Source organism: Lucilia cuprina, chromosome 4 (genome assembly GCF_022045245.1).
Source record: "Lucilia cuprina isolate Lc7/37 chromosome 4, ASM2204524v1, whole genome shotgun sequence".
Classification (NCBI taxonomy): Eukaryota; Metazoa; Arthropoda; class Insecta; order Diptera; family Calliphoridae; genus Lucilia; species Lucilia cuprina.
Window position 1 is genome coordinate 3,425,096 of NC_060952.1, and position 22,904 is coordinate 3,447,999.

A 22,904-nucleotide genomic window follows, 5' to 3' on the forward strand; every position below is an offset into this window, starting at 1 on the left:
CTTCTTGAGAATATTATAGAAAAATTCTTCCCTAAGAAGAACGTTTTCATGTCATAGGTAGGCTGTTTCCCTAAAAAAGCCTCGTAAAAAGCAATGTTGTTTTTTTTAAGATTGTTTTCCTAAATTCTTACTAAAAATTGCCGTTTTTTAGCTCCAATAAAATAAAATTTCGCTGTAAAAAGTATTTAATGAAATCGTTCCTTAAACTAAAGGTCATGGTATGGAAGTTTGCTAGCAGTTCATTGATGTAGTAAAATCCCAAAAGATTAAACGCGTGCAGCATTATTTACTTAAAATTCCCTTTTTTCATGCAGAAGTATTAAGTAAATTTAACAAGCGCAAAAAACAAATTTTATGATCATATAAAGTTATTTTTATTAAAACAATTTAATTCTTAATACTTTTAAATTCTTTAAAAAAAATTGTTCTCTCAACTAACTAAAAAAATGTGGAAATGGGGTAGAAATATTTCAACAAACATTATGAGTGTGTGAAATTCCATTTGCGGTCAAGAAATGCCAAAAAGGTCAAGCAGTATTATTGTTATTATTGTTAATAATAAAACGTGTCTAAAGTTGGCTTTTCAATATAATAACGAAAAAAATTACAAACAATTGAAAGTATTTGCACCTACAGAACGTATGATCAATAATTTTCTTATACACCATAAACATATAACGTATACGTCACATGTGCTATGGTTTGCAACACCTATAATTTTCTAGGACTTTTATAAAATTATGAAGACACAACATTATTTACTTTTTAACCGTATTTTATTATTTATTTATTTTTTACACCATTCTAACACTTAATAAATATTGATTGTGGCATGTTATATGTATGTATAATATGTGTAAATACATATGTATATGTACAAATTACATGGCAACTAAACCTCCAAGTTATGTTTAAGTGTTTCTGCTTTATGAGAATTTTCTATGGAATCTAACAAAGAGCATAAAAATCAATAAATTGTTGTTTGCATCATCATACAAGTACAGAAACAAGTACTATTTGTACTAAAAAAAAACAATAATTTATTTAAAGATTTTACTTTACTCTACTATACCATTATTTAATACCAACTAGCTGCTAGCTACAAGTGCTCATGTTGCACTTACTATTTACATTTATTCACTCTTTCATTCGCTTGTTCATGTTCAATTTAAAAGCACTTAACAATTTTCAATGTTGCAACCACAAAACAAATAATATTGTGTTTTTGAACCCACACATTTTCACAAATGCCTGCATTTGTTGCAAAGACTTTTCTTGTTACAAATAGATTGTGAATCGGTAGCTTCAAAGGAATTGTTTTTATAGCTAAAGGAAAAATTTTAAATACTCAACAAGTATTTGTAAAACATTTCCTAGAATACAAACATCTCTGTAATTAGCAATTATAATGCTATATGTAATTAAACTTTTTAGATATCTTGATTTTTTTTATTTTATGTAAATAATAACAGTTTTGTGACGTTACCATGCATACGGCTCGTATTATTTATATCAATTACTTTACCTCAGGCCATCTCGTTTTGCAATGTAAAAATGAAATCCTTAACATCTGCAACCAAAAACCGCAGACCTTAAGAGAAAAGTCCTGTTTAACTTTTGCTATTATTGTTGCTTATAATTGTTGATGATCTTTGCAACAATAAATTTAAGTTAGTTAGTTAGTTTGAAAGGAGAATGTATATACATCAAATCCGAAGAAATACCCCTAGGCTTCTATCGGGCCTGTTGTGCTCACCAGTGTCACAGTTGGGAATCGAACCCACCACATCCGGTCCACCATACTAGAACACTAACTACTAATATACCGAAGGTCAGGTTAAAATAAAAAAATACATTTAAAGTCGAAAAAACCAATCAGGCAGCTATTAAAAAATACCTAAAAGTTACTAATTGAAAAAAGAAATAATATCAAAAAGTACCAAAAAATCATTCTTTCTGATTTTTATTCCATGACATACACACACACATACAAAAATTCTTAATTTAATATTTCTGTATTCAATATTACAGAAACTTAAAAAGTACCTTTTGATGTATATAAAAGAACGAGAAATAGGTTCTCACTTACTCCGGGACCTATATGTTCTATTTCATGTTTAACGTGTTGCTCTGCTTTGTTTTTATTAACATATGATTGTGTGTGTTGTTGTTTTAGATTTCTGCTCATATCTTTGCTTTTAAACCGATGTTGATCTCGAAAGTGTGTCGATTATCGAAGATTCGGATCTCACATATACACATGTATATGGGGTCTTTTGAAAAATTATTTAAACATACATACGGAGAGATATAAAGATTCGGAATACAAATTACAAATGCAATAAGAGTGTTATTTACCTAGAAGGTTAAGAATCTATAAATTTGGTAAAATCGGTAGAATATTACGAAAAATACATCCATATCAAATTTTGATCATTTAGAAACCACAGATTAATTAAAAACAAGTACGATTTATATATTCGGCTGTGCCGAATCTTATATACCCTTCACCATGGTGTGTTAAAAAAAGTCGGTATCAAAAACTCTTCTTTCAAATCACTTACTTCGGTCTGAACATACTTAATTTCATGTTTCTAGTTTAAATATTATAGAAAATTCAAATAGTACTTTAAAAAACCAAAATATTATAGGAAATTCAAAAAGTACCTTTTGCAGAACGAAAAAGTACCAAGAAATTCCCATCGATTTGTTCTCATCTAATCCAGTCTCTACATACTTAATTCCATGTTTCTAAGTTCATTATTATGGAAAACTCAAAACGTAACTTTTGAAAAACTAAAAAGTACCAAAAAGTTTACTTTTTCCGGTTCTCACATAATTCCGACTCTACATATGTACTTAGTTTTATGTTTCTTGGTTCATTATTATAGAAAACTGAAAAAGTACCTTTTGAAAAACGAAAAAGTACCAAAAAATTCTATTTTATGTTTTCTCACCTAATTCCGAATCTACATACTTAATTTTATGTTCCTAGGTTCAATATTATAGAATATTCAAAAAGTACCATTTGGAAAACATAAAAGTACCAAAAAGTTCCGTTTTATGGCTTCTAACTTAAGCCAGGCTTCACATACTTAATTTGATGATTCTAGCCAATAACAACACATTAGTGCTGCTCTCGCACTGCTACTGTTTCTCTGCAGCTCTCGCTCTGCCTTGTTTTTATAAACAGAGTACAATAACAAAATTTACCGTATGATTATGTATTTTGTTTTTTGCAATTTCTGTTTTAGCATGAATAAAAAATCTCAGTTTTTGATGAAATTTTCAGAGGTTGTCTCAGATTTTTGCTCATATCTCCGTTATTTATGGGCCGGTTTTGCTGATTTTAAATAACGATCGTCCCGAAAGCATGTCTAACAGAATTATTAAAGATTCGGATCTCGCCGATAGCTGGGGTCCTCTAAAAATTGATTTCAACAAACATACAGACAGATAGACAGACGGACAGACAGACGGACAGACAGACAGACGGACAGACAGACAGACAGACATGGCTTAATCGACTCCGCTATCTACAAGGATCCAGAATATATATATACTTTATAGGGTCGGAAAATTATATTATACAAATTACAAACGGAATGACAAACTTATACATATATACCCTTCTCACGAAGGTGAAGGGTATAAAAATCGAATCTTAGAAAATGTTTTCCATGAATAACAAAAACTATCAAAAGATCACTTTAAAAGAGCAAATATAACTGTTTATTTTAAATATACATATAAGTTTGAATATACATGTGTACATATGTACATATGTATGAATGTACATACATAATGTGCATTATGTGCTAATGTAAAACTTCTAAACAAATTAAAAGCACGTGTCTTCCTACCAACTGCGCATGTTCTAATCTAGCGACACTCTCCGCTGTTATACTCGCTTTATGTTAACAACGCAGTACATATGTAAATCCTGTTAACAGCAGCATCCTTAACTGCTTATAAACTTTCATATTAGCCAAATATAAAATAGTAAAAACATTCAGAATTCAATGGCAGTTGTTGACACGTTTTTAAACTGTTTACACTTGTTAACGGAATATTGAAGCAATAACAGAGAAAACGTAAAGAAAATTTACTTTGCTAAAGAATGTTTCTTGGAAAAATTTAAATAACCAGTTAATAATTGACAACAACAACAATAAGGACTAAAAAAAAACAAATTAATATTAATGAAAAGTTAAAATAAAAGCAAAACTATTTTCAATGGCATTTTACAATGAGCACACAGCAACAAGTTGTCACGAAATGTAAAATGAAAAAAACATTAAAATACGTGAGGTGAAACTTAATTTTAGCAAATAAGTGCAAACATACGATTTCGAAATATCCAATGAATTGTATTCTATAGTCAAAAGATTAAACAACAAAATTTTTGTTCTTGTGCACTGAAATAATATTCGTAAAGTTTTGCCAAATCTTTAATTCTTAACGTGTCAATTAATCGTAAACAAAATGTTTGTATACACTGTGCAATGTTTTCAAGAGAAACGACAAAATAAAATGTTGTATTTCTTACTAATTTATCAAACTTTGGTAATAACATGTGTCAATTCAGAAAAACTAATTAAAACAAATACACGGGATATGTCATTAATAGGAGCTGGTGCTGGAGAAGCAGAACAAAATACGAATCTATATATCAATAGCAACAATAATAACATATCTAATAATAGCAACAGCAATAATAATATTATGTGTGGCAATACGCAAAAAATGGCAGACAATTGTTTTAGGGATCTGCCGCCGCATTTAATGGAATTTTTACAAACTTCGAAAATTGCCATCAATGAACAGGACATTGTATCGAAATGCAAGTAAGTTTATAAAAAGTCATCAATCATTTCATTTTTTTTGTTTGAGCTTTTTTTGTCAGTTCAGTTAGTGTAGGCTTATTAAAAAAAAACAAAAAAAACAAAAAAAGTTTTATATAACGATAGTAGATGATCAACATGTATATTAAGGTGTCCCTGGGAACTGCCTTTTAAAAATAACAGGTAGGAATACCTCTCTATCGATACGTATTAATGTACAGAACACAAGAAAAAAAACATATTTTTTATAAAGGGCCTCAACTTTCTACCAGCGATTAATAGTTTTGATATCAGTGGAATATGTACAAATGTCTGCAATCTTTACAAAAGGGTCTGTCTGCATATTTATTGAATTTAGTTTTCTAAAGACCGCATTTTACTTCGAGATCCTGTCTAATTGTTGGTTGATGTTCCTTCAGGATCCACGTACTTAGTAGGTGAGGTTTAAACCCAAATTCGCGGGAAGAGTAAGTGGCGGCTAAACGACTGATGCTCGGTGAAATCTATATTTTGGAATAAATTTGGTGTTGTTGTCGAATGACAACATATACAGGGATGTGACTGTGGAGAAGCCTCCACCTTGGTGTTATTGCAATATCGAGGTATAAAGAGGTCTGCCTGGCTTAGTCCTTGCATAGATTGAAAAGGGGTCAGACCAGAGCATCACATAATCTGGTACTACGGATGGCCAGTTACCCACAGGACTATGTCCTGACTGGTCAGTTGGTTGAGGTTCCTTCGGGATCCACGTGGTTTAAACCCAAATTCGCGGGAAGAGTAAAGGTATAGTTAATATTTCTAGATAAGTTCGGTGCTGTTGCCGAAACAACAGATACCCCACAGAGGAGTGACTGTGGTAGTAATCGTTGGAAATGAGTTGATATTAATTGTATATGTTATGGGATGGATGTGAGGTACGGCAGGCCTTACTGTCTACCTATAGCTGTCTATTTATAATGAATGTGTCGTATGTTTTTCTTTCATATAAGAATTATCACAGTGTCTCCTTGTGAGTAAGAACAATGTCCTCGGCTTATTCGATGGATTCGTATTTCGGTACACCGGTTACGTCTCTAGGTGCTGTTGCCGAATCAACAGAGACCATCCAATGGTCAGAGATTATATAGCTCGAGTACTTCAGCAAAGTGCTTGTACATGGACCGGTCAAATCCAATGTACAAAAATTGCCACCTGAGTTCTTCATTGAAGGATAAAGGGACGATGGTAAACCGCTGTCAAGTCTACCCAGTGGATGAAAAAGACCACCGTGGGACAGAGCACTAATTTGTGAAACTAAGCGTTGGAAATGTGTTATGATACAGGATGAATGTAGGCGTAGAGAGAGTCTGTCGTGTGTTGTTCCCCTATAAGTTGAATTTTCCTTCCTTCTCTAGGTATGTTTAGAGAAAACTCTGTTTATATCAGATTTAACACAGTTTGTGTTCTCTCTGTTTAAGAACAAAGCCTTTGGTTTATTTGATGGATTCGTACTTTGGTATACCTCTTACGTCTCTATGTGTTTTTTCCGACTCTATAGAGGCCATCTTGCATCTCAGAAGTTAAGTAACAGAGCAAATCTTTAAATACCATATAAATACATAGTTGCAACTCACCTATAGGATACACAATGGGCCATGTTGAGTAATCACAGAAGCTCACCCACAGATTTGAAAAAGACTTCCGCAAAATTAAACCAACACGGTGGGTTTTCATGTAAAGTACCTAATGGAAAAGTTCTTATTCTTTATAGTTATTAGGTTAGTCGCCTCCGGTAGGTTAGTGGTTAGTGTTATAGACCGGTGGTGTTGGGTTAGATTCCCACCTGTGGCACTAGTTAGGGAGCGCACAACAGACCCGATAGATTCCTAGGTGTATTTCTTCGGATTAGATGTATATATGTACATCCACCTTTCGAACTTACTAACTAATTAATATTTTACACAATATACAATGTATACATACTTACATAAACATATAATCGAACAAAATATATAGATAAATCCTATATATCGTTAAATTACATCCAATAATAAAAGTACTAAACACAATTATATACAAATGGGTAACAACAAACAAAATAAATTTTCAATTTGTTCACTCTTTTTCTCCCTAAATACATAGTTTAACTGTATCTTATAAAGCCCGTATAATTGATTAATGGACTGGCTGACTGAGTGACTTAGGACAAAAGTAAATTGTGTGTAAAATTAATATATGTATTGTCATTTTTTATTACAAAGCACTGGAAAGAAACAACAATTTCTAATCAACTCATGTGAGACAAAAGACAAGATAAATTAAAAATTAATATGTGACAAAATTTTTATATATGTATGTAGTATATATTTGTATTCTATAAAATCAAACATAAGTGTAACTGGTGAAATATAAAAAAAAACTCTTAAAAGAAATTCAATTATTTCCTTATTTTCTTAAAAAACTCATCAGATATTCTTTGTTATAACACGTCTGTCTTTAATATTTAAACAAATAACAAAATTCAAATGAAAATTGTTCTTAATAAAGTTTTCTCGCCTTCCTGTTTGTTGTTATTGTTTCGAAACAATTTTACATCTTGTTTATTTACACGTGCAAATATTTATTTGTTTGCACAAGAAGGTCTTCTTCTTGTTTTGGGAGTTCATTTGTCTTTGATGTTCCCTTATGGGTGTAACAAAAGAAATTGTTTGCGTAAAAAGCCTAAATACATTTATTTCATTCAAATAAACTTTGAAAAAAAAAATCTTATGACGACTTTAATAAGGTCATTGTAACAATAAATATTTAAAATAAAATTGATTAAGGACTTTTTAAAGGAATGAAATTTTGTTAATTTTATATTGTTGGAATGATGAAATCTTCTAAAAACTGATTTTAACAACTAAATTCTAGTACATATCTAATTCAGTTCAAATTTAGTTCTAGTTTAGTTTTAGTTCAGTTTTAGTTTAGTTCAGTTCTAGTTCAGTTCTAGTTCAGTTCTAGTTCAGTTCTAGTTCAGTTCTAGTTCAGTTCTAGTTCAGTTCTAGTTCAGTTCTAGTTCAGTTCTAGTTCAGTTCTAGTTCAGTTCTAGTTCAGTTCTAGTTCAGTTCTAGTTCAGTTCTAGTTCAGTTCTAGTTCAGTTCTAGTTCAGTTCTAGTTCAGTTCTAGTTCAGTTCTAGTTCAGTTCTAGTTCAGTTCTAGTTCAGTTCTAGTTCAGTTCTAGTTCAGTTCTAGTTCAGTTCTAGTTCAGTTCTAGTTCAGTTCTAGTTCAGTTCTAGTTCAGTTCTAGTTCAGTTCTAGTTCAGTTCTAGTTCAGTTCTAGTTCAGTTCTAGTTCAGTTCTAGTTCAGTTCTAGTTCAGTTCTAGTTCAGTTATAGTTCAGTTATAGTTCAATTATAATTCAGTTATAGTTCAGTTCTAGTTCAGTTCTAGTTTACTTATATCACAGGAAAAAATTTTTGGTTCATACTGCTATTAAGTTGACAATCTTTGGCCTGTCTTATGAAGTTTTTTTTCAGCGTTTAAATTTACTAATATATTAGTAACAATTTGCAGTAAAATACGCATTTCTATCAATATAATACTAACAATATTTTAACATTTTCACATTTTAATAATATTGCTACTAAAAATTGCAACATTACTATGCAATTTCCAGCAGCAAAAAGTCACAGTGTCTATTGTTCAATAATCGAAATATTTTTTTGCCATAACAGCACACACATGCCATCGTTGTGCTGCTCGTTTTTTATAGCTGAAGTATATTGTTTTGGTTCGGCTTCTGCCAGTAGCAAAATGAGCAACTGTCAGTTACAATTTATTAATTTTTTTATTCACATTGATGCTTTTTTGTATACGGTGTTAAACTTTTTAATAAACAATATTATTTTTTAGAAATATGTATGTTTCATTTTCCTTTAATTTTTATCATAATTTACAAATTGAGTTTGAATGAATATTGTTCAATACATTTGGACAAAAAAATTGATTTTGTATTACACACAAAGTATAATTAAGTAATAACAAAATAAATTATAACATAGTAAAATTAGTTATACTGTTGTTTGCATGCTCTGCTAACAAAAATTGCAAACATAACAAATATTTTTAGTAGTAAAGTGATGGAAATATGTCAACGTTTTATATTTTCTGCATAGTCGTACGAAAGAAATCTTGTGCTATTGCTGCATATTTAAACGCTGTTTTTTATTAAAAGTACAAATTTGCAGACAGAACGCAAACATCCCTCAACAAAAAATAAATAAAAAAAAAACTTAAAAAGATATCTCCCGACAATTACATTTTAAGACATGTAATGCTCATTCCCCGAAAGGCGGGTTTACCTACTGCAATGATCCGAAAATTGTATTATATATGATAGAATATTAAATATACTACCAAGAATGAGAACCGCTAATAACTAAAGTAGAGAAACAAGACTGACATATACAACAAATAAGATGACGGAAGGGTGAGATATAAATGCTACTCCAAACAGAAAACTCACAATGAAAACACATAATTAACGTAGATTTAGAAAATAACTATGTACTTTGTAATGTATAATTATTTTATGTATATAATATACATTAAAAACAATCTATAATGTAGCTTCTACAAAATATTGCTAACAGCATGAAAGAAAGGTTGTGTTAAGTGTTTTTGCTACTGTAAAGAATGAAATTAATGAATAAAGAACCTAATTAAAATGTATAATTGAATAAATTTATTTCCTCACTATTAAACGACAAGCAATTTTTTGTTAAAAGAACAATGTAGATGATGAGTTTAATCATAAATTTTTCTAAAACGCAAGCAAACTACTTCAACAATATTTTTACCAAAAAAAAAAAAAAAAAACTAAGAAGAAAAAAAAATTGAAATTAAGAAGAATATTCTTTGTGTAAAGTTGAAAGTTTTTTTGAGAATTAATTTATATTAAATGAAATACGCATTTAATTCAACTTGATAAATTTATTAGAATTAAATTTGTTATTTATGAAATTTTGATGGGTATTACAAAGTTTATACTTCTTATTAGACGTGTTCATAGACTAGAGAATAGGTGAACGACATGTCTATGGAGTAGTCACTAAAATGATACATAGACTTGTTAATAGACTAGCAGAGGAAAAATATTATTGTGTTAAACATAATCTAAAAGCAACATATAATTAAAATAGATTATATGAAAAATATAGTCATAATATTTTATAGATTTATATTCCTATTAATCACACTATAACGCAATATCATCATAACATTGTCCGTAATATGTTCTGAAGTAATCATCATTTGAATCATATTATAATTCAAAGAATTAAAAATTGTTCTGTCGATTAAGCCATGTCTGTATGCCATGTTTGTCTGTATGTTTGTTGAAATTTACAATAATTCTGTTAGTAGTGTTAAGCAAAATCAGTCTATACATAACGGAGTTATGAGCAAAATTCGAGATATGATTAAACATGCTGTCAAAGATAACCCCCAAAATCTTTGGATGGTATACAATCGGTATTTGGGAATTTGCTTGTTTATAAAAACAAAGCTGAACATGAGCTTCACATCACGAATGAAGCAGTGTGTTGGCTAGAAACATGAAGTAAGGTATGTAGGGCCCGGTGTTAGTAATAACCTATAAAAGGAGATATTTGGTACTTTTTCGTTGGTACTTTTGTATAATATTGAACTTAGAGACATAAAATTAATTATGTAGGGCTCAAAGTAAGTAATAACAAGGGTAAGGATTTTTATGCAAGTGTATGTATTTAGTTAGTAACTCAAAATAACGTTTAATTAGTTTTCTTTACAAATCAAAAAATTTGGTACAAAATGGCATCGATTTGTTGTTGCAAATTTTTTGCATATTTCGTTATAAATGCATAAATTGCATATTTCCAATATTTTTATAGCATATTTTGCATATTTTTTAATTTTTCTAAAACAAATTGTTTTGTTTTTTCAGTATTTCATATTTTTTAAACAAATTTCGTATATTTAGAATTTGTTTAAATAAATATCAAAAAATTTCGATAATATTTTAAACCCACAATAGTGTAACGTCCTAAATATTGGTTCTAAAGTATCGGTTCAGGAACAATTTCTGAGTCTGTCCATCTGTGTGTCCATATAAAAAGATAACTGATGAAATTTTATTTTTACATCTCTCTCACGTTGATAATTCACTTAAAAACATTACCAAATGATAAAATTCGGAAGAAATATAATTTATACAGAAATACGTTCATTCAATATATATATTTGTTGTCAAAAACTTAAGATCTGTATACCTATTAATATGTACCTCCACAAAGAAATATTTTTTGGTGCTTATTTTTCACATTTTATTGCATATTTTTCCAATTTATAGTGCATATTATAATTTAATTTTTTTACTGCATGAAAATCCTTGCCCTGGTAAAATCCTATAATTGGGGATTTTTTTTGTATTTTTCGTTCTTTTAAAGGTGTTTTTTGAATTTTCACTTATATTTAACCTAGAAATATAAATTTAAACATGGTTAAGCAGAGAATGGCATAAATGGTAATCTAGAATCAACAGGATGCTTAAGGGTATATAAGATTCGACATAGTCGAATATATAACTCTCATTTCTTTTTAAAAGTTTTTCTTTTAAAGAGATTTTAAAAAACTTTAAGATTATTTTTATGTATTTTTAATAGCTCTATGTTATCATTTATCTGCTTACAAAAAGGATTTGTTTATTTTAAATAAAAGAAAATTGCCGATAAACAAAAAGGATAAAGGTACAAAAATAGGCTCAAACTTTAAACTAAAAATGTTATTAAGTAGAACACATGTTGAAAGAAAACACTTTAAATGGCAAAATATATTACTACATATAACCCAAAATACTTAAATAAAATTTTTAAAATAAAAACTTTCTTTTACATATTAAATCTAATCATAATTGTTTGCAAACAAACCTTTGTCTTATTTAAATAACAATAAAAACAATTTTTTAAAGAAAAACCCCAAAAAAAAAAAGAAATGTTTATTTTTTGCCTCCTTAAATAAAACAAATAATAATGTCAATTTTAGTACCAAATTCAGCCATATTTTTGATATGATATAAAGTGTGACATTTTTTTTTTTTTGAAGTTTCCTAAATAACTAGGAGATAAATATTTGTATTACACGAAAAGGAAATTTCCTGAAATATGATTTTTTTCATTTGCTGCTATATACATATTTTTTAATGCTTTATGTAAAATAGTCCAGAGGAAAAAGAAAATCCTTTCCGTATTATTAAGTTGTATTATTTTGCTACTCCTGTTACTTTACTTGACAGTTAGATACATATACATACATATATTTACATACCATTGTGTGTTTTATTCGGGTTTGGGTTTGTGTTTGTTTGTTAAAAAACTGAATAATAAATAATATTTCTTATTGATGTTGAAAATGAAACTTGAATATAGAGAAAAAAAAAACACACACACAAACAGAAACCAAAAATTCTCTCCATGTTTCAATTGTGGAGGTTTTCTTATTGAAAATGAAAATAAAAATATTTATAAAATCTATGTATATTATAAATATTTTTCATAATATTGTTAAAAGAAGAAGATTTATTACAAGTTACTTAAAATTGAAATTTTTTATATTGTATATTTTTTGTTATATGTATATGAAACTCTCCCCACTACATATATTTTAAAATTTTCTGCATGATTTTCTATTTATACCCTACATGACGATGATAGAGTTAAATCTGTTTGTGGACAAGTGTGTAACACACTGTTAAATTATTTGTTTATCTATACGTTATCGACATTATGATTATATATAACTAGCATACCCTGGGTGCTTCGCTAACCTAACTATGTTTAATGTCGTAAAAATATCGAAAAGTACCATCGAAAAAACGAAAAATTACAAAGATCTCTCTCAATAAATTCTCATTTAATAAGGACCGTGTGTTCCGGTTAACCATTATAAAGAATCTATTTGAAGAATAGAAAAGTACCAAAAAGTTCCCAAAAGTTCAAAAATTTAATGTTCCTAGGTTGAATATTTTAAAAAATTAAAAAAGTAAATTTATGAGATAAAAAATTACTAAAAAGTTGTCTCTTAAAAAATCTTATTCAATGAGGACCGTGTATATTTAATAATCATGTGTTTTCAGTTCATATTAAAGAACATACATAGAGAATCATTTGAAGGAAGAAAAAATACCAAAAGTGGAATAAAGTTTACCTAAGTGGAAAGTATTAATAAAAAGAGTACAATGTTTCCCCTTTTCGCTTAGAAGTGTACTTTTTCGAGAATTAAATTTACAAAATGTTCCGTATTTAAATAAACGATTTAAACGATAGGCCTTAGTACTAGAATTTCAAAATAATATACCAAAAGCTTTTTTTGTGTGGGTAAATAAACTACTTTTTGAAATTTTATAAAAGTTGGCTCAATGAGTTTGAATAAAATTAAATTTCCCGTTTTTCCCCTTTTTGGTACTTTCTTACCCAGTGAAATAGCAAAATTTTTATTACAATAAATATTACAGAGTTAGTCCGTAATTTAATATGAATAATTCAATAATGTGCTAAAAAAGTACCATAAATACAGTTTTCTCCTTTTACACCCAAAAAGGACTGAATTTTAAAAAAGTACGAAACAGGTGTGTCATAATTTTGGGAGATGTATCCAAAATATTTAAAAAAATTTTATTATGTTAATTAGTTCAAAAGTTATAAAGGGCCAAAAAAGGTATTAAAATCACTTTTGTTACACATTTTACGAATTTAAAAAAAGTGCCGGAGACCCATCTGCTCATTTTTAGAGTAGATACAGGTGCATTTAAATTTTTTCTTGTATCACTAATATTGTGTAAGATAATTAAAAAAAACCTTTTTACCCGTTTTTTTCCTCTTTTTACCCGTAAATCTTCAAATTTCTAAAAATCCCTCCTTAGTGGATCTACATAATCAAAAACATATCTACTATCAAAATTTCATGATTCTAGGTTCAGCCGTTTGGACTGTGCGATGATGAATCAGTCAGTCAGTAACGCTACTCTTTTATTATATAAATTCTATACAAAGTTATATTACTTGAAATTGGTTTATAACCCTTACAGCAATTCCAACAAAATTACTTAGTTTATCCGGAAAGGTTAAAATAATAATAAATTCATAACTGCTGTAAGGTATCATAAGATCAGATATGTTCGAACATGTTTTCATTTCTTATTTTGCCAATTTTGTTGCTAGACGCGTGAGAATAAGTAAGAGTAGCTGTAAACAAAACCAAAGGACCATGGAAAAAAAATTGAAATATTAAATTACAACTGAGAATATATAATAATAAATATTTATGCTTTTTTATGACAAAAATAACATGCTAGTTAAACAAAAAGAAAGGAAAATATTTCGACAAAGTAACACAACAAAAGAAGAGAAACTTTGACAACCTAGACATCAACAACATTGTTAAAAGTACAAAAAAAAGAAGAAAAACACAAAAATACAACTTTTTTTAAAATAATTTTTAATTAGAATGATTTAGATAAGATCATAATTTTCCAACACAATTTTCCCGCTGAAAGAACGTCAGTTAATATTTAGTGGCCTTCAAATTTTTAAGCCAATATTTTAATTACACAAAAAGCGATTTAATATTTTCTTTTAATTATTACAAAAAAACCTCAACTAATATTACACTTTTTAATTACAGTGTTTTTCGACGTGGCATGAAGTGCTTCGATGACTATACATCTCGTTGTATTCCCTCGAATAATATCAATATTTTGAACAATAATGTGGAAGGAGCTAAAAAATTCTTTACAAAATTTTGTGAAGATAAAACCTTTCAACAAGGTAAGTAAAGAAGTTTAGAAAGAAAAATAAAAATCTAAGTAGAAAAGTATTAAATATTCATGAATAATTGAGAGGGTTGGTAATGACAGTGATGGACGACTATTGATTGGTTTTTGGTTTGCTTGAAAAAAATTTTAAGCGGATTATAAACTTTTGTTAGTATTTATATTTTTTATAGAAAAAATTTAAGAGAAAATTACTTTTTTGGGATAATTTACACAATGATTTAATTTTTTTTTAATATTTTTTTGTTCAGTTTAGTTTTCTATTCAATTCAATAAAAATTTGTTTTGAAATGTAGCATGTAATAGATTTTTCAGAAACAAATGAAATTTATTTTTTTTTAAATTTAATAAACTTGAGTCAATAGACTTAAATTAAATTTATTACTTTTTATGCTGTTTTTCATTTTTCAAAGTTTTCCTTGATCCTTTCTTAAATTACTCATAATCTTAAGAACTAATGCTGATTTCAATATCGTCACATCTAATCAGTTTTTACGCTTCATTTATTTTATATATATACCCATAACTTTTTTTATATTATTAACTTAAACTAACAAACTGTCAAGCTTAAAAATACAAACCATTTGTTAAATATTTGCATTATATTTCAAATATTGACAAAATTCAACATGACTAAAATGACAAAAATTTCGATCAAAAAAACTTTATTGAACACAATGATTTGTAAATATTTATTTACACTCGATATATGTACGAATGTGCAATGAATCTTTATACGTGACTATATAAATTTGGAAATAATTTAGAATAATGTATCACATCTTTTTGTATATTTTATGCAACAGAATAAATAATAAACACTTTAAGTAAGAATAAATAAATCTAGCTTAGAATGGAAAAGTGTTAAGTGTGTTTTATTTTTTCATAATATACTGAAGCTGAAACTAATTGTGTTTGTAAAAACAAAAAGATTTTATATGAATATACGAAAAATGTATTTAAAATGTAAATTTAAAAAAAATATGAACTTAACACATTTGCCCTTAAGTTAACAAGTTTATCATATTAAATTCTTTATCAAAAATTTGACAAAACCTTAATAAAAGTATAAAAAAGTAACAATGAATGAAATTAGCTTTTATTACTTAGCCAAACACTAAATGGAATCTGTCAAATTCAAACTGGACGAAGAGTAATCTAACAGATAGCAATTGTTTCGTTTTTTTTTTTTTTTTGAATAATAAACGAATTTTTGTTTTCATGATGGGTAGAAAAAATCCTCATTTGCCATTAACAAAACTACAATGATATCAAAAGACAAGAAACAGATATACAGATATGTACATTCATATGTAAATCTATTGAAATTCGTATCCAGCTACATGTGTGTACTACTAAATATGTACATTAAAAACAATATATAGCTAAAGCCTCATATTCAAACTCAATTTTGTGTGACATCTACAGATAAAGGGACAGACAAATACATACACAACATAGAGGCAACTGTTACAGGCAATAATATAAATTTCTTTCTTTACTTTTGGAATTTATCATGTAAAATGTTTATATGTTCTTATGTACATTAGGGTGGAGCAACATGTTATAAAAACCCCCAAGTCATTTTTTTGGGTTTCTTAAGATAAACTAAACTTTTTATTTTTAATGGAAACATTATCATTTTTTCAGGACCACCTTAATGTACATCCACACTCTCCTAATCATATCCATTTAGACTAAAGTATGTACATCACGAATCCACAAATATGTTCACCCACATGTAAGAATACATGAATGTATGTATGTATGTGAGTTTTATCAAAGCACTTTGGTTTATTAACTGGTTAACCAGCAAACCTAATAACATTTATTAAGAAGATTTCTTTTCTTTGTCTGTGTAGAAAAGGACTCACCTTCATCTACAGTCACAAGCTGGTAATGGTGTGAATCATAAAAATTGTACTTTACTTGCTGAATACAACAAACACATAAATTGCATTGTATAATTTTTGAGAAATTTATTATCTTTTTATTATCTTTACTTGCTGAATACAATAAACATATAAATTCCATTGCATAATTTTTGGAAACTGTATTATCTACTGTGATTTTACACATGTCATTGATGTTTATGAAAAAATATATTATATGAAAAGTATTTATCCTTTGTTAATATTTACACAGAACTAAAGAGAATTTCCAGTTAAAATAAATAATTTACCTATAACATTACTTAATTTAATCTCTTTTAAATAAATGTGAAATTTAAACTTAATATTATACAAACTCAAACGCTTGAAACTGCTTTTGAAGATTTTAGGTTTTCAAAATTTGAAGGTGAAAATAATACATTGAGAAATATATATTTTAGATACTGGCCAATGAAGGCAATATTAAAATTCAATAAATTACATTATACATATTATAATATGAATTCGTTTTTCTAATATTAAAGGGCCAAAATATATTTAATTAAAATAAGATTAATTTAATTCAATATCATTAGTTATTCAAAATAATACCCGCAGCTATGTATTTAAATATAAATTAAATTTTCAAAAGATTTAAATTCATTTATAAACATTTTTACATGTTATTTGTATCAAAATCTTGAGGATTTATTTGCATATTATATATTAGGGTGTCCCGTAGACCTCTTTTTCTAGGAATTCCTATTGAACTAAGTAAGAGAAAAATTTAAAAAATATTTTATTTTGAAACTTCGTACAATATGTTCAAGAAAAATTTTCTGCAATTTTAAAAATTCCATAATTTTGGGTTTATTGTGACAAAAATGATAAAAATGTACTTTATTTATAATTTAGAATATTTAAAAAGTATATTTTAAATAACGAAAATGTACCAAAAAGTTCCCTATTATATGTTCTCATTACCTCTTTTTTATACATGTTTCTTAATCTGAAAATGTAAATCTAGTTAAAATCGTATAGAGCAGCTAATGAATAAGAAAGTATTTATATAACACATTTTTAATAGGACCTTATTAAAGTACTTCTATGCAATCGGAACAATATGTAGTAGTTATTGAAAAGTATATTAATAAGTTAAAGTCATTGTAATTGCAGGTAACTTTGTCTAAGCATGAACCAAAAATTTAATTTGTTTTATAAAATTTCCAGAGATTTTTTTCGGAGTTTTGCTCATATGCCCGCTATTTATGGTTCGATTTTGCTAATTTTAAATAGTAAACTTATCCATTTCATAAGAAATCCTAAACTCAATGTACAATGTAACATATGTGGCGTATACTTAATATATTTTATTATTAGATAAAATATTAAGTATACGTCACATATGTATTTAAAATGAATGGTAAATAAGATTTGGTACAGAAGATCTAAACTCTTACTAATACTTTTGGCTATATCCCTAATACATTGCTATAAGGATAAATAAATTAAAAATAGTACACTTTTATGCTCTCCTTTATCAGTGCCTTAGGTGAAACATATGTGACGTATACTTAATATGTAACGTAATAAAAGAATCAAATATTAAGTATACGCCACATATGTGTGTGTTAGAATATATTACAAGTGGTGGGTTCGATTCCCACCTGTGGCATTGGTTAAGGAGCGTCACAATATAGAGGGCTAGGTGTATTTCATCGGATTTGATGTATATGTACATCCTCCTTTCAAACTAACTAACTAAAACAGAAACACAAATGAAGCAATATTTATATTTAAATATTTGAAAATTCAAAAAAAAAAACTCGAACCAAATTTATAATAAGTCTTTAAGTTTAACCAAAAATTAAACAATTTAACCAATCTCAATTATTCAACAACCCACTTAATATAGAAATTTCATTTGAAATATAACTTGAGACACTTTTAGAATATTTTATAGTACTCGAAATCAAGACTCTTATAACAATCCGAAAAGAAAAAACAAACACACCAAAACCCTGAAATGTCAATGACTTTAAGCACAATTTTTCCAGCTGAACGATTTGGGTTTTAACCTTATTAAAGTGCTAATAATTTCATGGTATTGTTTAAGTATTGAGTAAGGTTTTATTTGTTTTAAAATTGATAAAAAAAGCTATTTAAATAGTACTTAACTAAGAAAACATTAGGATAAACATAACGGATATACAATTTATGTAATAATTTTTTTTTTTGTGCAATTTCTTGTGTTGTTATGGTATTATTTAAAAATGCTTTTATGTTTTCAAGGTGGAATTGTCATATAAATGTTTAATGTTTTCAAGTTTCATTTTAAAGAATAACATTTTTATAAACACCTTGGGCTCTTAACTAAACATAAATTGATATATTTAGAAAATTAAAGTTATTGGTTTGTATATGTTTCTTTTTGCACATTAAGGATATTTGACATAAAATGAAATACATAAACCAATATACATTTATTCTATGAAAAGTGACATTAAGCAAACAATTTGCCAATTTCCATTTAAATACAGAAATATAAACATTAGTAGCTTTTACATAAATATAACAACGAAACATTGGTTTCTTATCTATCCCTCTTACAATTTCTACTATATTAAATAAATAAACAAATACATTTTGTATATATTGTGTCAAATTAGAAAAGACAACTTGATACATTTGTTAATAAGTATGACAAATTTGCTTTTATTCATGTTTTATTACAACATTCATTTCTCTTATTCTTTGCATATGTTTTTCGTTTAATTTTTTCTCTTTAGATTACTTAAGTCACAAGGAATGTTTCTCGTATATACAAGAGGATTGGATGCATTGTACGAAAAATTTTCAAAATATTTTGTCAGAAGGTTTACACTCGGATAAAAATATAACGGAAAAGTTTTTGGAATTTTGTTGGTAAGTTTGTGAAAATAATAACAAAAATAACAATATAGATACAGTTAGTTAATAAATCTTTATCATGGGAATTTACGTCATTGTGATATTTATTTTGCACACATATTTAACTTGTTCACATGTTCCAAATGTAATTTAAACTTTTCGAATACAATAGTAGAGCAAAAACGCAGATATTTAAAAAAACAATAATCATCAAAATATTTCCACCAAAAAGATTTTTAGTAGAAACTGTTTTTTCGAAAAACTTCTTCCTTATTTTATCATTTATAAACTCTGATGTTATTGTTAACTTATTTACAACCAATAATTATATTTAGCACATATTAGTCTACAAACCTCAAAACAATAACTAATTAAATATTGTAGAAAATTTAATAACAACATCTCTATGTATTCACCTTAAACTACAAATGTCACGTATGAGAAGAGTTTTTTTTTTTTAATTTATAAATTGTGTGTCTTATATATGTATATGTTTCACAGACATTTTATATTTTTTTAATTTAATTTCCATTTCTATTTTCTTAACTTGATTACTTGCAGTGCACGTTACGCTTATGAGACCTGCATCTATAATAGTGCTCGCTATAAATGCTATCAGAATTCGGCCGCATTTGCACGTGCCACAGCACAAATGTTGTCGGATGAAAAACATTTCAGCAATTGTCGACAATTCGAAGTATCAACGTGTGGCAGTACACCTGTCATAGTTCAACTGCAACTACATTGCCATTGGACATTATGGTTGGCCATAACGTTGCTATTTATGATAAAAAATTATCAGTTAATGTCATAAAGGGATTCAGCTTGTAGGTTGTACACTGATAGATAGATAGAAGGATGCATTCATAAATTGATAGATTGATTCAATTCAGTTGAGTTTATTATGTGGTCATACAATAATAACAACAGAAGCAGTAACAAAGATATAAAATGTACTTGTAATGGAAGCGTAATGAAAATCATTGGCATTTCTTTAGAAAAAAATGAAGCAAAAATATTAGAAAGTAAAAAGTGGTTGCATTTGTGTGCGTGTGTGATTTTAAGAGAAGAGTGTGTATGAATGTTTGTTTGATCTTTTTCCCTCTTGTAGTAATGAACTCATTAATTACACTATTTCCAGATAATGTTTGAAAAAATTTTAATTTTTAATTGTGGAAAAAATAAATAATATTAATCTTAAGAGGAATTGTTGTTGTCTTATTATTTACGTTGGATGAAGTAATGAAGTAAAGAAGAAAACAACTATCTAATAAACGAACGAACTAACTAACTAACTAACTAACTAACTAACTAACTGACTAACTAACTAATTAACTAACTAACTAACTAGCTAACTAACTAACTAACTAACTAACTAACTAACTAACTAATTAACTAGTTAGTTAACTAACTGACTAACTAACTAACTAATTAACTAACTAACTAACTAACTAACTAACTAACTAACCAACTAACTAACTAACTAACTAACTAACTAATTAGGAAAAGTAAGTATGTTTTGTATATAAATACATGGTTGTGGTAACCATGTTTTAAGAGCTACATATTTTGGTTAAAATTATGATTGTAGTCTAAATATATTATGGTTATTGTAACAATTTTATGATTAAATACAGTTAAAATATTTTATCATTGTATTTGTTTCTTATACATGACTATATTATGATCCAATGTTATCAAAATGTCGGTAAAAAATATGTATCGAAATAAAATATATTTTCATTACAGAATTGATAAAATTACAGTATCTAAAAAAGTACAAATTTAAATTCGATTCGGAAAAACATAACTACATTTTTCTATAAAAAAAATAAATACTTATACACACAATGTTCTAAATCAAATGAGAACTACTTCAACTCATTTTATTGTCGCGTAAAACAACACATACACAAAAAATAATATGTGTGAGGTGTGTGAATAAAGTTGTTTTGTTGTTATACAGACATAGACAGACAAATATAGACAGACATAGAACATCATAACATATAATGGTTATTTATAACAACATAACATAACATATATTACTTACTAACAACAATAATATGTTATGTTGCATATTATTGTTGTTAGTAACATAATATGTTTATATCGTTACCATTAGTTAGTTATTGAAAAAATTATTATTTTTCAGTGAATCATACTCAAATTTATAATTGCCATGAACATGATTACAGTAATAACAAGATTGTTTAAGTAGAATTAAAATAGCAATTATATGTTTTTGATAACAATATATTGTTACAGTGAACATAGTTAAGATATAATGACCATGTCGAACTATGTTTTTTCTCCGCGTGTATATGACGTGTTTATGATAGAGAAACGTAATGTTTTTATTGCATAATATGGATTATTTTTAAATTTAAACTCTCACTCTGTATGTGCAAGAATTTGCAATTTTCTTTTTCTAAATATGGAACATACATATGTATGTATGTATGTATGTATGTATGTATGTATGTATGTATGTATGTATGTATGTATGTATATGAGAATTATACGCAAAATTTCAGCCATATAAGTGGAATAATTAACATTGAAATGATTTCAAGAAATACATAAGTCTTGATAACTCTAAGATATACTCTTAAATTACAAAATGCAATATTTATTCGTAAAAAAAAATGTTTGTGAAAACTTTATGATTACCCCCTACTATCAACACAAATATACAATTAACTTACTTTTAAAATATACATTAAAAGTTTTAATATTGTTTGGGCATTACTCCTTCGTGTTTCATTACTTTAGAAAATAATTATATCAATTATGGTAAAATAATGCAAATATTACATATTATTAACAAATAATTAATAAGTTATTATCAAAGTTGCATTATTTAATACATATCAATGTCATTAAACTTATAATCAATATTTTCATTAATACATAATTAAATGTTAATTATACGACACACAGTTTCATGTCAACGGTAAAAAAACCTTTAAAGAATTTTACAAATCTTAGTATTACTTTGCCGTTGCCAATTCCAAAAATAACAATGGAAAACCTTAAAACATTTTAATGATTTTGTTAAATCGCTTTTAATAACAATGTAAAATTTTCGTAAAATTACATTAAGATATGGTGTTAATTGCAGTAAAATATTATATAAAACAAACAAACTTGTAACCACAATCATTTCTATCGTTTATATGACCATCTGTCATTTATGATATCTCTATATAAGAAATTGTTCCTGAAACATTATTATTTTAAAATTGTTACATTAATTGTAAATTATTTATGGCAAATGTTGTAGGTATGTAATTAAGTTAATAAACAAAACACAGAAAATCAAATCAACTTAAGCTCTTATTTAATATAAATAAAAAATTTAAAAAGATATAATAAAAAATCAATTCATTGTTGTAATTACATATGTACTTACATTTCCAATTATAACATAAAATTGAAATTTACTAC

At 27.2% G+C, this 22,904-nt stretch overlaps 1 protein-coding gene across 1 annotated transcript; it reads left to right on the forward strand.

Moving 5' to 3' along the window:
• The first annotated feature begins 4,039 nt into the window (after positions 1-4,039).
• LOC111690578 lies at positions 4,040-20,766 on the forward strand. Its single transcript, XM_023453083.2, has 4 exons — positions 4,040-4,847; positions 14,526-14,668; positions 19,334-19,469; positions 20,016-20,766. Exons 1-4 carry the CDS (start codon positions 4,486-4,488, stop codon positions 20,266-20,268), a joined length of 894 nt encoding a protein of 297 aa, XP_023308851.2. The 5' UTR covers positions 4,040-4,485; the 3' UTR covers positions 20,269-20,766.
• The last annotated feature ends 2,138 nt before the right edge of the window (positions 20,767-22,904 follow it).

Bases quoted from the DNA above. Each gene is read 5' to 3' on its own strand.
- LOC111690578 (XM_023453083.2), top strand. From the start codon at position 4,486: ATGTTTGTATACACTGTGCAATGTTTTCAAGAGAAACGACAAAATAAA. The intron at 4,848-14,525 runs GTAAGTTTATAA...TTTTAATTACAG, and splicing joins GACATTGTATCGAAATGCAA to TGTTTTTCGACGTGGCATGA. The intron at 14,669-19,333 runs GTAAGTAAAGAA...TTTTCTCTTTAG, and splicing joins AGATAAAACCTTTCAACAAG to ATTACTTAAGTCACAAGGAA.